The sequence below is a fragment of the Tinamus guttatus genome, unplaced genomic scaffold, assembly GCF_059628265.1.
Source record: "Tinamus guttatus ecotype Peru unplaced genomic scaffold, ASM5962826v1 Tinamus_guttatus_pri_ptg000646l, whole genome shotgun sequence".
Lineage (NCBI taxonomy): Eukaryota > Metazoa > Chordata > Aves > Tinamiformes > Tinamidae > Tinamus > Tinamus guttatus.
Window position 1 is genome coordinate 405,217 of NW_028289180.1, and position 16,022 is coordinate 421,238.

General features: G+C 50.3%; 1 protein-coding gene across 2 annotated transcripts in view; it reads right to left on the reverse strand.

Moving 5' to 3' along the window:
- Positions 1 to 10,645: 10,645 nt before the first annotated feature.
- Positions 10,646 to 16,022, reverse strand: part of GSK3B (glycogen synthase kinase 3 beta) — a 122,440-nt gene continuing 117,063 nt past the window's right edge. For both annotated transcript variants that reach the window (XM_088535783.1, XM_088535784.1), the window contains one exon: positions 10,646 to 11,391. In XM_088535783.1, the coding sequence (XP_088391909.1) occupies positions 11,324 to 11,391 (68 nt within the window). In that variant the 3' untranslated portion in view covers positions 10,646 to 11,323. The remainder of the gene's footprint in view (positions 11,392 to 16,022) is intronic.

A 16,022-nucleotide genomic window follows, 5' to 3' on the forward strand; every position in this document is an offset into this window, starting at 1 on the left:
CATGCAGTGCCAGCTGGACACAATCCCTAGACCAGAGTAATTCCCAGACTGTGTCGAGTATCTAGTTGCTCAGGAGAATGGCAGAGGACCCTGTCTGAAAACCATGCCAGGGAAAATCCAACGTGGACAGTCGCATTCCCGGGCCCAGGAACACTCCCTGGCACCGCTTCGTTCCGCAGGTGAGCGCTGCGAGGTCTCCGGGTGCGCAAGCCCCGCTCGCACAGTGGTGGGAGGAGGCTGAAGGCCCTGTAGCAGCTAGGGGGAACCTGGCCCAGGATTAGGTGCCAGGCCCTGGCTGCAGCACAGGCCAAGGCAGGTGCACAACCCGTCCCATTCTCACAGGCACCGCGGAGAGCCCCGTGGGGCCTGTCGCCTGCAGCAGGATCAGGGCTTTTGTGAGGCTTGGGGAGTGCTCCAGACACAAGCATCCGCCTTTCCTCCCTGGTGCTGCTGAGAGAGAAAAGGGGTTGGAAAAGCATCTGACCCAGCAAGCAGGTACTGTCTGCATGGGAAAGTCTCAGAAGCGGCTTACGAAGGGTGTATGCTGAAATTGAGGGAGGAGAGACAGCACTGCCTTTCTGCTCCAATAGTATAATTCCCTGTCATTCTTCCTTCTCTCCCACACCTTGTGTCAACCCCACACACCTCTTCCTCCAGCTCACATGGCTCAAGTCCAAACTACTTCTCATGGCCTGTTCCCACATGCCAAAGCCCTGTCCTTTATGAAGTGCTGGGAAGGGATGTCTCATTTCCTTCCTGGGCTGATCACACCTGTATTCACAGGGGACACTCTACTCGGGGATGGTGCCCTCCCTGGCCAGCCAGACTCAGCTCACAGACCCACCAGACCCTAGAGCTGTGATTGCCCCTGCAAACATCCACCTGCTCATGCAGACATTACCTGCCTGGCTGCTGCTGGGCCACAGCACATGGTACTTGTGTCATGAGCCAGCCCATGCTCAGCTCCTTACTACACTCTTGTTCTCCCACCAGCAAGAAGCTTTCATAGAAATGCATTCTGGAGTTCTTGGTGAGTGCTCCAAGCAGGGGGGGTTAAGCTTCTCTGCTGTGGTGGAGGCTGGAAGCACAAGGTGCTACCTGCGATGCAAAATGCACTGAGGTGACTCCCTGCGGCTGAGCAGCAAGGAGCCCAGGGTGTCACTGCTCGTGGGGACACTGCCACCACCAAGCACAAGTGGCACCTCTGCTCTGAATACAGGTGCAGCAAGAAGCCTGAAATATTCAGCAAGTGCTCTCCTGTAGACTCTGAACTAAGCACTTCAGTTCTTGCTGTTCTACATACCCCACCAAACCAGCACCTCCTCACTTGCCATTTTACCTCTCTACCATTCAAGGAGTCACAGCTCTCGCTGGCAGTACAGAGACTGCAAAGCTGCAAGTGCTTCCCTTGCTTTAAGCTGCTGAAGTCCATCTTCCTCTCTCTTATGAGAAGGTTATGATCAGCTCTTATAACTACAGCATCTTAAAAACACCACAAATGCATGGTTTGGCAGCCTGGCTCCTTGCCTACTGAGTCCTTTCTCCACCTGTTGCATAATTTCTAATTCCACAAGTGTCCCTACCTATAGCTAAATGCAAACCAGTGACCAGCATCCATAGTCCTGATGCCATAGAACAAACACCTTAAAGAGGAATGAAGTGTAATTGAGATGGTCCAAATACTCCCCCACTCCCTCCATTTCTCAGGATTGCTAACACCTGACAGCCATTCAGATAACATTAATGATTTCCTGCTGGTCAGCAGCAAAAATGCCCTCAAGCTGTGGGTTCTTCTAGTAATCACCATCTGTCCCCTAAATGTTTTTTTCTGGCAGAGAGTTTGTTGAAGTGAATGAGCTGCTGCAGGAGGAAGGCAGCTAGGCCTGCGCTTGGTCGCAGCGGACACAGGCAGCCGGCGTGGTGCTACATGGAGGGTGAATGCTGCTTAGTTCCTTTCAAGCCCACATGCCATCCCTGTGGCGTGTCTGACCCTCCCTCACTCCCTGCAGCCTGGCCTTCCTTCGGTGAGATCTGCAATGCCTTCATGGGTCAACTGCTTCCCCCTGAATGCAGACCCCTGAATAGAGATGGTGTAAAACACAGGCCATCAAAGCACCAGGCTAAGAGAGAGTCCTGCACAGGCTGGTGGATTTCATTGTTTTTTGAAAACTTCACTTAGAAAACAAAACTCTCAGTAGGAATCCACCGAGTACCCTGATACTGGGGTCCTGCCATGATGTGATGTCTGCCTCCTTCCCCTGCTGCAGCTCACCTGACAGAGCTCCTCGACTACCAGCGCTTTGCTGCAGCCCTTTGCAGCTTCCACAAGGGAAAGATATTATTTCTTCCTCATCTGCTTCCTTCAGAGGATCCAGCTTTGCCTATGAGGAGCCGGAGCAGGGATGGGTGCTGCAGAAAACAGGGAATCCCTCAAAGAAGAGGGCTTAATTGTCCCAACTGTGTGGGCGACTGGCACGTGCAGACCCCCACAGGGACTAGGGCTGCCTGAAAAGGCAGAGGAGAGGCAGGCGTCCTGCACACTTAGATGCTCAATGGCCTCTGCCTGCGCTCAATGACTCTGTGCGAAGACAGGAGAGGAAAGTCAGAAAGTATGCAGGTTCTCCGAGGACAGTAGGATGTTATATATATATATATATATATATATATATATATATAAATCCTTGTGTCCAGGACATCAGGAGCTGGCCTGGGATGGCAACAAGAGCCAGGACTGCAACAAGAGCTAGGGCTGCCTTTCTGCACTGTCCAATGGCAGGCGTTCCCTGGGAAAGGCCGATCTCTCCCTTACGGCTCTGACACCTTTGCTGTCTCCTCTGACGGGCACAAGCAAGTTGCTCAGGCAGTGACAGCCAGAGCAGGAGCCAAGGGCCAGGAGATGTCACACATCGGAGCACAGACTCCGGTTGTCTGGGGCTTCTCTTGCTGCTCAGAAGCTTCAGCAGTCAGTGAGGTTCATGCCAAGACATAAGCCTGGGTGTCCCGCTGTGCCCTGGCCTGGCGCTGCTGCCCACACGCCTTCAGTTCTCCTCACAGCCCGTCCTGGGCAGCGGGAGCCCATCCTGCAGCCCGTAGGTAGGACTGGCCCAGGAAAGCAAGCCCGGCTGGGGCAGCTCTATCACTGCCAGCGCCATCACTGCAGCAAGAGCAGCCGGAGGGGAGAGGAGGGGAGGGCGGTGTGGGCAGGTTCCTCCCAGAGCTGGGGAGCACCGAGGTTCGTTCGGGAATGGCTAATGAGGCTCTGCACCATCTGCGGGCCTCGCTGTCTCCCAGCAACTGGGCTCCGGGTTCAGACGCCGAAAACGCAGTGCTCCTGCGCGCCCCTCCAGATTTTGCCGTCTTTCTTCTTGCCTTCTTTGTGCCCCTTGTTCTTCTCCCACAAAAGGAGAAAGCAACCTGGACCTTACCAGAAGCAGCCTGAAAGCTGTCACCTTCCAGATAACAAATGGTGTCAGTAGCCTTGACACAGACGCTTAATTTTGACCCAGATGGCGAGAAGTTTGGTCGATAAAGACAAAGCACGTTGATGAAACAATCTTTTGTACCGCGCTCAGCCTGGTACGACTTTGCATTTGGATTAGCATTTAAAATGATTCAGAGGCATCGCAAGTGGCAAATAAGTGGATTTGGACCTGGTTAACAGATAGGACTCAAAAGTTTAAATCAGGGAGTTTAAACTGGATGGCTGTTCCTGGGAAAGTTGTGTGTGTGCCAGGGAAGGTTATCCTCAATACTGAGACGTTTCACTGTTTCCCTTTAAAGAGACTATAAAAGTCCCACCCATAATGTTTGCAGGGATTGCAAAGGGACAGCTTCAGCCCCTCACCAGAAAAGGTGGCTGCAGACCTCAGAGGAGGATGCGCAGATGAGCTGGATGCACAATGCTCTCTAGGCTCTGCACGTGATGCTGGTGTGAGTGCTGCCTGTCAGTCTCTGGCCAGTATCGAAGGTTATTGTAAAGACTAGGAAGATGCCATGAAGATGAAGTGGAGGAGCTGAAAGCCCTTCTGTAGTCAGCTCAGCAAGACATTATGAGATAAGCAGGTCCTGGCCAAGGTGCACTCCCATTTGGTGCAGAGAGCTGAGGCTGGAGCAAGAGGGTCTTCTTTGTGTGTGTGTGAAAATAACACCCAGCCAGAGCTAGGAGCCTGAAGCAGAGCTGAGAGGCATTCAAAAAAAGAGGAGGCACCGATGTGTTTTTTTTTTGTTTGTTGTTTTTTAAAGATCTCTGAGGATAATTAACCACTGTCCCACATTACTGAATAATATTAGAGTGAATTCTCCATAAAGGCACTACAGTTCAAAGAACAAAGTATTTGCGGGTGCCCTGGGCCACTTTTATGCCAGGGGCCAGACTAGTTGAGCAGAGTAACCCAGTGGTCTCAGCGCATAAATTAAGTTCTTACCTGGGTTAAGGTGAGGCAAGGGTGTGGAGGGACAAGGAAGCCACCCTATGTGAGTCCTGCTTCTCAAGAGGACAGGCTGGGGACAACTCCCTGACCCCATTAACCTGATCCTCAAATGCTTTCCAGAGCAGCAGAGTTGGTACAAACAAGAGTTGGACCTGTCAATGAGCTGAGGTGGAGGGGGACCAGCTGCTTCAAGGGCTGCCGGTTCAAAGGAAGAGGAGGAAGGATTACACCTAGAGAGTGCAGAGAGCTGGGGCTACCGTGGCACGGGGTCTCCCCGGGCCCACAAGAGGGCCCAGCCTCGCCTCTTGGTACGGGAGAGGCCCCGCTTTTCCTCCCGATGGCGCGGAGGGGACCCACACTCCCCTGTTGCAGGGATGCCCTGCGAGTGCAGCCACAGCAGCCTTGTGAGGCCGAGGGCGTCCCCGCAGTGAGGCAGCACCACGCTCAGACACAGCTCACCTCTTGCAAGCGGCTGGCGAGACTCCTCGTCATTCGTCTGGCCCCGCGGAGCGTTTCCGGAGCAGCTGCTTTGCTTGGCACCACCTTCCACCCAGCAGTGTCACTGAGAAGCAGGGGCTCTCTCCTGGCCAGAAGTCACTGCCGTATCTTCTGCTCGGTCCACATGGAAACCCATCACTGGTGCTTCCCCATGACACGTGGGCAGCCCCGAGGAGGCAGCCTCTGTGGCAGCCCCTTCCTGCTGCCCCCTGGGCATCCCTGCCTCCCTAGCCCCGCTTCCCACCATGGACAGCCTTGGACAAGGGAGCGGGGGCCCACTCAGGAGAGGGAAGCCTGGGCCGCGTGGGTGGTGGTGGGGATGGCTCGCCAAGCGCCTTCCTTTGGAAGCCCCTCACCCGCGTTGGTTAGGCCTGGCCATTGCCCCTGGAGCTTCATCCTTCATAGGCTCCGCATCCACAGCTCTGACACTGTGTTTGCTCCTGCAGCGCCTGTAATGGAGCCGTTTCCTCCACCTCCACCCACTGGCAAGAAGCAACCCTGATCTCACAGTGTGAGCAGGATGCTGTGGCCAAGAGCTGGGGATGGGAACCACCAGCTCCTCCTTTGCCCACTGTCCTTGCTGTGGTTGGGGTGCAGAGAAGCAGAGGTCCCATCCCACTCGGCATGCCAGGGGTGCCAGATTTTGCAGGAACCATCAGGCATCATTACAGACCATCCAGTTGGGTCCCAGCAACCTTTTCTTCACAGTCCCGGCCAAATCCCAGGCACAAACCAGGGTCTCCCGGTTGAGGAGCCCTCTGAAGGCCCCAGGTGTCTTGGTGCTCCCCTCAAACATGGGCCAGTCCCATGCCTGGCAGAAGCCCCCTCATCTCCTGCCTCTCCTCTGAGAGGCACCTGCATCCCAGTGGCTCCAGGGAAGAGGCCCAAGCCAGGGAGCCTGGAGTCCTGCAAACCAAGGGGGTTTCCTCCAAACCGCTTTAAGAGCAGCTTCTGCCACACGAATAAACCAAGAGGAGCCTTTTTGCAATATAAATTTGTTTTTATTGAAGCAGCAGTCACATGACCTTGCATCTAGCCTTTAGGATAGCAACAGAATGGATTTGGCCAGGTCAGCCAGGCCAAAAACATATTTTAACTTTTATTTGTTTTTTTTTTTTTTTTTTTTGCGCTAATAGACATGTCGTGTTTAATACATTATCCAGTACCAGCACCCCAACCAGACAGCTACGTGCCAATTTCCTGGAGGAATGGGCCACTGGACGTGGTCTCGACAAACTTTACAGATCACCACCAAATGACATTACTAATGGGATCAAAAAAAAAAAAAAAAAAAAAAAAAAAGAAGAAAAAAGAAAGAAAGAAAGAAAAAAAGAATGAGCGCAGGATTCAGAGCCAGCAGGTTACACAGGTTCTTCAGTTTGTAGCTATAGGTGGACAGGAAAGGAAGATTGGCTGGTTTTAATTTGAAATATAATGTCCCAGGGTTCCTCTCTCCATCAAATCCAATGGTATCACAGACAAGCTGGCATCTCTTGGAAAAATATCATGGAATAACAGAGCTCATTTAAGAAAACATGCTTATTTCTTGTGTTTTTATTTATTTTTTATTATTACTATTAGTACAAAGATTCATGTCCACCTATTCTTGTGGAGCGGAAAGAGGTGTGAGGAGCAAGGGGTGGAGCAGGAAGACAAGAGGAGGAGAGAAGGGGCAGGGGTTTGAAATAAAGACCACACACTTCGAATTTTTAAATGTCATTTCCAGGCTAACCTACTTTTTATTTAATGCAAATTACAGTACCAGTTAACTATTTCTGAACCGAGTCACACAGAACAAAACATATTTACAAGGGGAATGGGGCGGGGGAAATAATAAAACATTAAGCATACTTTCCACAAAAAAAGTTTATATTTAAAATGAAAAAAAAAATCAGTCACAGAGGCATTCAAGTAGTAATAATGTTATACAGGTTTTGCTTTTCCTTTAAATCAAGACAGATTTGCACAAGTGTATGCAATAGTTTGTATACAACCCACAGTCCTTAATATATATATATATATATATTTTAGATTTCTGGTTTTAGGATGGAAGTGGTCACGCTAATTGGTGTGTACAGGCCCAAGTGATCCATCAGCAACACATTAATGAACGCAAATTTTACAGGCAAGCAAATTATATATATATAAATATATTTTTTATATATATATATTAAAAATAAATTGAGAAAGACCAACACAAGGAAGCTACTTTTCTCAAGCTAACCCCTTAGGTACTGTTTTCCTTTCTGGTCGTTTTGCTGTTATTGCAGTGTTGCAAAACGAAACAAACTATGAACAACACTGGCTAAAAGCCCTGTGGAAATAAAACTGGAACCCCAGGGATACCTTTTCACGGTCTCCAAAAAGGTAGGCCCTGGCCTGAATACGCTACTGTGCTTTTCATTATTGGCTTTTTCTTTTAACTGCAGTGGCTGAGACTCCTAATGCAGGAGAGGTTGACAGGCTGCTTCCTTCTCATTTAGTTTTCGAGCAAGTCCTGAAAACCTGGGAAAAGTTTAAGTGTTATTTTTAGGTTGCAGGCACCTGCCAGTACTTCAGACGAAGCTTTGCTTAAAAAAAAAAAAAGAAAAAAGAAAAAAGAAAAATAAAGAAAAAAAGAAAAAAAAAAGAAAAAGCAATTGGGGATCTTCTATTAGCCAATTTTCTTTTGTAGTTCATTTTTTTTTCCTAGTAAGGTAGATAAGTTTAATATTAAGAACACCAGTGTCTCGATTGGATGTCCAGCGGGGGACGCAGACGCAAGCGGTTCTGACTCGAGAGACCTACGGCCACGGCGGAGCTGGCGGAAGGACAGATCCAGACCAGATTTCCTTACAAATGAGTCCCCAGGGGAGCAAAATAAAAGCCCAACAGTTCTGAGCGGACCGGCAAAAACGGTTTGATGCCACTGACCTTCGTGTCACCAGAAAGAAAGTGCAGCCTCTGCTTCACTGGAATGAACACGAGATGCTCCAAAGTAAAATGGCAACCTTTGGTTTGGTAAAGGAGTTAAGTGTTTTCCCATTCCGGACAACCTTATACAGAATACTAACAAAGTAGTAAACACAAGCAAACTAGTTTTAGAAACAAGGCCTTCGTGCTGGGCACAAGAACTTAAGAGCAATGTTAAACTTATCATCTTCAGAAAATAAAAATGACTTCGGGGAGGAGCACGGGGCAAAAAGGGGCAAGAAGAGAAGCACCCTTGTCGGGTTTGAAGCACCCCGGTATTTTGCAGCCATGTGCCCGGCGCCGGTCCCCGCAGCCGGAGGGCCTTGGGCAGAGCCATCGCCACAGCCCCGCGTGGGGCTTCCCTCAGGAAGTGGGGCCCTTTCTCCCTCGCTTCGGGGAGTCCCGTTGCGGGGCAGAGGAGCAAAGTCCGAGGGAGCCCCGGGGCACCCGAGGGGCGAGCGGGATGGGGGCACCGCGGGGACTCCCGGGCAGGGCTGGGCCGGGTGGGCACCGCGGGGACGCGCCGGGGCTGGCGGGAAGCGGCTCCCGCCCACGGCTGTGCGGGAATCGCATGGCGCTTGGAGAGGCCTGGAGCAGCGGGACAAGGAGGCGGCTTTCCTGGGGGAGCAGCAGAAAGGAGGGAACAAGAAAAAAAAGAAAAAAAAGGGGGCGGGGGGGAAATAAAATCCAAGAAATCATGGAAGCGAAGGCACTCCAAACTATATAGATACACTATACATTGCTAGAGTTATTGTTACAATAATACAGGCCGGTACCTACTGTACAGAGTTAAAACTATATGGCTTTAAAAAGCTCGTCTACATTTTGTCTGGTTATTAAACAGAATCACTGCCCTGAACAGTAACTTTTTGCTCATTAATAACAGTTCCTGGGTCCACATATTTACATACAAAACAATAAAACTCAAAATTTAAAAACAGCCAAAAATAATAATGTACAAGCTTGAATTTGGTGAGGAGCTTTGTGGTTTCTTTTTTTTCCTTTTCTTTTTTTTTTTTTTTTTTGCTTTTATCTTATTTATTAAAAAAAAAAATTATTCAAAGACCTGGATCTAACTTGTATAAAAGAGTCTGCGATCCTGCCATGATCCTTGAAAACAGAACCGAACGAAAGCAAAGCCCCGCGGCCCCCTGCCCACCCGCCCACACTCCCCATTGCTACCACACGCACGAGACGCACGGACACCTGCACATCCATGAGGACCAGAGAGAGTCCGCTCCCAGCTCTGCTCCGCCAGCCTCAACGGAAAAGAGAAAGGAGGAAAAAGCCGCGTTGCCCAGATCGAGAAGCGATGTTTTCGCTTTGTGATCTCTGCTATCACCGTTTTCCCAAAGGGCCAGTCGCTCCCGCCTCGGGATGCAGCTCTGTGCCCTGCTGCCCGCTCTGGTCTGCGCCACAGGTCGCTGCGACTCGCCTGCGGGCGCCTCGGCCCCCAGTGGGTTGTGGCAAAGCCGGTGCGTTACCATGAGCCACAACCCAACCGGAGCCGCGTCAAGGCCTCGCCGTGCCCAGAGCGCCACGGGGCAAGGTGCAGGGACGAGGCCCAGGCTGCGGCGCTGCTGAGAGGAAAGTCCCACGGGATGACCCTCGGGCCGCACTGGCTTGAGCCGCTGCCACCAGCGCCCTGGGAATGCGGCCCGGAAGGCGGGAAGCCCCGCGGGCCGCGCGGCGGCTCCCAAGCACCAGGGCAACTCGGGCTCCTCCGAGCGAGGCCCACGCGGACACCGATCGCAGCAGGTGACAAGGTCGGTGCCCAAAAGGCTGATTCGGCTCTCGCGGCCTGTCCCTCGCCTGAGCCTTTCCCAGGGAATATTGCTTTAACTTCAGAAACAGGCTCGGATTCCTATGGCACTCGCCGCTCCAGGGAGAAACCTCACGACCGAAAGAGCTGGGCCAGGACAAGCGTCCGCCTTGCACTTCACTTGGACTGTTTAGAGATTGTAGACAAAATAAAAAAGCAGTATTGTATCTATGTATACATGTATATATTTATATAATATATATACACACGCACACTCACATATAGCCAGCTTTCCTACAAGTCAGCAGGTACAAATTACTGTTGAGAGCACTCTGATGTGTTTTTTATTAATATTCTACCAATGTAAAAACATAATGGCAACCGTGACACGCATCAATAAATAGAGATCAGGAAAGCAGGAGGTTAAAAAAGATGAAATTAAATACAGATTCTAGCTGAGGATTTAAAGTTAGAGCTATCGGAGACTGTGGCATCCTGCAAGTTCAAACTGCAGTTAAAAAAAAAATTACAAAAGAAACCAGTAGACTGTTACAGTTCACATTATAAACCCTGGTGTCCTTTTCCTGCCCGCACCTTGGGAAAGGGAAGCCTGTTCAACCCGGGAAACTGGAAAAACTCACTCTAGCAGCGCTGCTTTCCCCAAAGCACCCCCAGTACCCGGGGGGGCCTCGGCCACATGTGGAGCCGGCGGCCGCGTCCCAGGCACTCCTGGGCTCCTCCGGGCGCGAGCGGCTCCCGTCCCGTCCTGCTCTGCTCCGCTCGCCCGCGTGTGCGCGGGTGCATCGCGCTGCACTGCACCCTGCGGAGCCCACGGTGTGCGGCTTCTCCCGTAATGAAGCTGCGAGTTTCTTCGTTGCTAGCACTGATTTTGGGGGTTTGTTTTTTGGAAAATGAAAGTCTTCCACTAGCGGTTCCAGCCTTAGACACACGGTTAAACCCTCCCTCCCCACCCCCCAGCCCCAGGCAACTTATTTTTCCTACCACGTCGCCCTCCGCCCTTACCGAGCCAGGGCAGCTCTCCGGACATCCTAGGATATGGATTCGCTTACGAGGAACGCTGAGCTCTGCCGAATGACCCCTGCTAAGCTCCCGACCAAATTCAAGCTGTGCACTACGTCAAAGTCTGAAACTTCACTTAAAAAGAAAATAAAAGAAGAGGTTAAAAAAAAAATCTTCAGCAGAGAATGAGGTTTTGGGGGTGGGTATTTTGTTTTGTTTTGCGCCTTTTTAAAAATTTTTTCCTTCCTTCTTTCAGTTGTGGAGGGGGCATGAGGCCAGAATCCTGGTTCTGAAGTACACGACAGCAAACTTCTGACATGAAGAGATTGTCGCAGGGAGAGACACTGGTGTCTTGTATTGCTCCGCGTCCCCTCCTCCCCCCACCGCGTCCCCTGCCCCGGACACCCTGCAGAGTGAGGATACAATGAAACTGGTTTGTATTTATAGCTATTTTACAAGGTTAAATAAGAACAACAATAATAATAATAAAAAATTGAACACTAAAATGAACAGGTTGGTTGGTTTGTTGGTTGGTTGTTTTTTTTCTTTTTCTTTTTTTTTTCTCCTCTTTTTAATTTTCTTTCCAAATGTGACCAGTGTTGCTGAGCAAGACTCAAATTACTGGTGATTTTTCCTGTGCAGCTGGCTGCTTGGTACCGGTTCAGGTGGAGTTGGAGGCTGATGCTGTAGCTACACTATTGGTCTGAACTCGTTCTCCTGCATTAACATCTGCAAACGACAGGCAAGAGGAAGGGAGAGAAGCAGCATTACCTCCAGGGTGCACACATTGGAACAACAGCCACAACATTCCAGTTGCAGGGAAACAGGGAAAGCCGCACCTGCCGCCGTCTTCCCGAATTCCAGAGGGGCCATGGGAAGGAGCCGGCTGGCAGGAGGGCACCCGCTTCCCTAGCGGACGCGGCCCGCGCTGCCGGACCGGGGACGCGGGGAGCAAGCGGCTGCCTTGGTGCCCCCGAGGCCACGCAGGGGAACGCAGACCTGCTCCCGCGCGGCAGAGCAGAGAGGCGCCTCGCTGCTCACGAAGGCATTAGCGTGCTGAGAAAGCGGAACGAGATGCTGGGCAGCTAATCCTGTGCACCTGTGATCTTCCCTATAAGTCTGCCTTCCTTAACACTGGAATTGCTGGCGGGGGAAGAGGGGCACTGGTATTATCAGAAACCATCCTATACAGCACCCAATTAGCCCAGAGCTGAATGGGCGAAAGGTTAAAGGTATGAAATACTCAACACAACGAAGGTTGAGGAGAGATTTTCTTCAAGAGATCCCTCATGCAAAAGGCTTCCTATCTTGATAAAAGAGGAGGGTACAGCGGCAAACAGAGCGCTCCACAGGCGCGGAGAAAGGGCTCGTGGAAACGAGAGTGTTTCCTGGCATCAAACCGAAGGACGTTACAACCAACATAAATAACAAAACTGTGTGGGTAGGCAGGCGTGTAACCGTACTCCTCAGATGAGCACAGAAGAGCTGGCTGAGCAATGCATCCGGGCAATTACTCCCCATTCACCTGTAAATTCCCCCCCTTTCCTCTCTAGCCAAGGTGAGCTGACCATCCTCAGAAGCAGAGTCAGGAGTAAGAGGCAACGAAACGAACAGAGAGGCTCGAAACAGGCAGCTCTGGGTGGGCAGTGAAGTGAGTAACAGACACAGAGAACATAAAAAACAAACATAAAGCAAACAAACAAAAAAAGGAAATCAAGTAAACAGCAGCACCCAGGACTAAAAGGGACAAGTGGGAAGAAAGGATGATGCCTCCTTGCAAAGGAAATGCCACGAGCAGCGTGTGGGAGGAAAGGGAAATTCTCTTGTGTGCAGAGGATGCCAGATGCCTATTCTGGGAAAGAGTTTCCCATTCCCTTCCCCTCTCACCCCAAAACAATTTCAACCCACCCCCTCCAGCAAATACCGCAATAATGACACCGGCTCGTGCAGCTGAGGCGCCGAGCACGCTGCTGCAGTCCAGAAAAGCCGCCGTGCACAGGGCACGCAGGCTCTCCTACATGGAGGCTGCTCGGAAGGAGCTATTCCTGAATCAGGGAGCGTGCGCAGGGCATAAAACCCACCGCGGCCCAGCCAGAGGGCCAAGAGCTTCTGCTCTCAAGCTCTCGCTGTGCCTGTTCCCCAGGGGTCTCAGGTGAGGATGAGCACGAGGTGAGCAGCACAACAGGCGCCCGCCCACCACGCATTTCCTGGAGGACTGGATCCGCATGCGCAGGCGAAATGTGCCCTTCCCTCACCTGTTCTTGATGGCAGCGGCGCCTGGCACCACTGCCGTCACACTGCCAGCAAGCAAAGGCAAAACAAAAAGAAAAGAAAGGGGTAGGGGAGAAGGTGCTTCATGTAACCTACACGCCTCCACCATTGGGAGGGGTCCCGAGAACTGTCCACTCCACGAGGTAAGAAAGGGGTGACACAGCCCCGAACTATTTATATGGGGCTTTTGCAGCAACACAGAGAAGTCCACCCAAGCTGGGGCAGAGCACTGCATTTGCTCAAGGCTGAATTGGCTCATAACTGGCAAGAACATGCAGTGTTTTCCCCAACACAGCTTGTTTTCTGCTACCTCGTCAATGGGCCATTTAGGGAGTAAAACAGGGACTTGTTCCAGTGCTTCTCTGCCTACGTGCTGGAACAAGTGCACAGCTGGAACAGCACCGTGTCCGGACATCTGGCTACTCCTTCCCACCATGAGGAAGTTCTACTTGGGCACAAGACAAGAAAGTCCAGGGCTTCGGCAGATGTTGCTAAAACATCTGCCTCTGCCCAGCTTCCCCCTCCACAAGCGGAGGGCCGCTGCTTCCCTACGGGGCCCCTGACGTCTCTCAGGAACCCCCTGAAAACGAAAGAGGAGTCTTTGGGGTTTTGTTTTGTTTGATAGATGTCACCTCAGCCTAGGAAAGCCCATTCCCGTGGGCTGGCTGCATTGGTCCTGTTGACGGACTGTGCTGCTGAGCTGCACTGGAACACGCAGAAACACATGGCTGGTCTGAGGGTCCTCACAGGACAATGGAGGACACAAGTGGAAGGAGAAAAGTCCCCTCTGCCTGCAGGAATCCAGGCCTCAAGGGGAAATCCAACAAGCCAGAAATGCCTGGGTTTTTATTCCAATGACTATCATGGACTTTTCTCTGTGATAAGTTTGCAGAAGCCAAGTCCTTCTCTCTCCTGGATAAGAAATTAAAGTATTTCAAGATTATTTCAATGGGTATATCACCCATGCACTAAGCCTTACTTTAGAGAGTACTGACTCCTTTTTAACAGGCACACATAAGCAGGCAGCACTAGTTCTGATCTGAGCTGTTTTGCTATTGAAAGCTCAGGTGCACAATCCCCTTTGGGATTAGCAGGGATCAGCAGAGCAGGATGTGTCAGCAAAGGCCCCCAGGGTCGCTGCTCATGCGACTGACCCCTGCAGCTGGCACCGCCGCCTTCCCACAGCCAGCGTCACCCACCAAGCGTGTCCACCCCTCTCTCAAGCACAAGCTCCTCATTCCCTCTTGCTTTTGCTCCTCTTTGCTTGCCACTCCGACAGAGAGAATTTCTCGCATTCGGTTGAATTTATCAACTCTAGTGCAGCCATTTAAGGAATGACCAAAACAATCACAAAAACAAAGGGAAGAATCTCCTCTGGCACAGACTGCGCCAACCCAGGTGCTAAATGATGAAAATGGGATGCATATCCCTAATACTATCTCTGTTTTGGGTATATTCGCAGACTTGATAAGAGCTGGAAAAACTGTTAAAGCAAAGCTGATTTTGAATCCACTGAAACAAGTTGAATCTGGCACCGATACACAACGTCTGCGTTTTTTAACACACTACATACACAAGGGGCCAGTATTACTAGAGAGGCCTCTTTATAAAGCCCTTTAAATGGAAAGAAAACTAAAAGAAACTAGCTCTTAGAAGACACAAAGAAATAAGTTGTGTGTATCTGCACCAGGTTTTATGTCCATCAGGATATGGGAGCTAGTATTGCTGGCTTGATGAACCCTGTTTAAGCAATATTTTGAAAAGCCCGTCCCTACCTCAACACTTCTGCTCTCTTGACAAAACATTATTGTGCTAGACTTGGGACAGCCAGATACTATTTTTCAGGTTATTTGCTACTCTGGACTCCGCTTTGTACATAAAAAAAGGTGCATGGTTAAGTAGCAGTGGTTGGACCTTAGTACAGAGCTGAAACCCTGGCACTGCTGTGCAGCAACGCGGCGGCTGTAGCGAGTGACCGCAGACAGGTGAGAAGGCCGGGCCGGAGCATGGGCAGCGACTGAGCAGCCTGTTCCCAATCAAGTGCCTGAACCTCCAACCTACGGAGCAAGTTCTGGACACAGCAGCAGCCACACGAACTTCAGGACCATTTCTTTTTGCAAGAGGGAAACACATGTAGCACACTAAAGTGGATTATAGCTTCGCCCTTTGAATGGCCTCGAGATCTCTCTTTTGCTGTGTCATCACCGCCAGAAAAGTAGTTTCTGAACTTGGACTGCTTACTCATGAAAGCAAACATTTTGCAAAAACAGTGTCCTATCTAACAGCCTGTCCTGGCTTAGGTGGCTGCATTACCTGCCACATGGCTTTATGAGTTCTTTAAAAATCTGGATTTTATTGGGATGGGTAGTGGAAGATGGGATCCACACTAAGAAATTCTCTTGTCAAGTGAATTTGCAAGGGCAAGTGTAGCACTGGCATACGAAGCGAAAGAGATTAACAATCTCATACAGGATATAATCCTAAAATTGCAACTCTGATGAAATTCCCACTGCCTGCTGTGAGAAACTACAAGAATCCAAGAAACTACAAAGGATCGGCTCTAATGTCAGCAAAACAGCTGCAAAACAGCAGAAACCCAAAGCTGTAAGCTGTCCAACACTGAGCCTGATTGCAAGGATTTTTGTTTTTGAACTAGGAATATTAGGTCCTATCCCAACTCAGCAACACAGTGTCTGCTAACAGATGGATTAAAAATGTTGACATCAGTATCTTGTTTTTTTTTTTCCCTTCTTCTCCTGGCATTGTTTATATGAAGGACTTAGCCCAGTATGTTTTTCCCTCACATGAACTCTTGGAAGGTGCTGGGTGAAAAGAGACTTTTCTCTTAGCCCAATTCATTCCTAAAGACCACTGCACTTGGGAAAAGAGAACTCCTCAGAAAGACACAAAAAGGACACTAACTTAAACAGTATTTTTCAGAGGTCTTAAAATAATTTTCCATTCTTTTACCTTGTAGTTCTTCAATCATTTTTATTACTTTTATCTGTTCTTTCCTCCTCACTCCTGTTGTTGAGCAACAGATACACATAAAAGGGAAACAGAGAACATGACTACTTGCAAGATGCTGC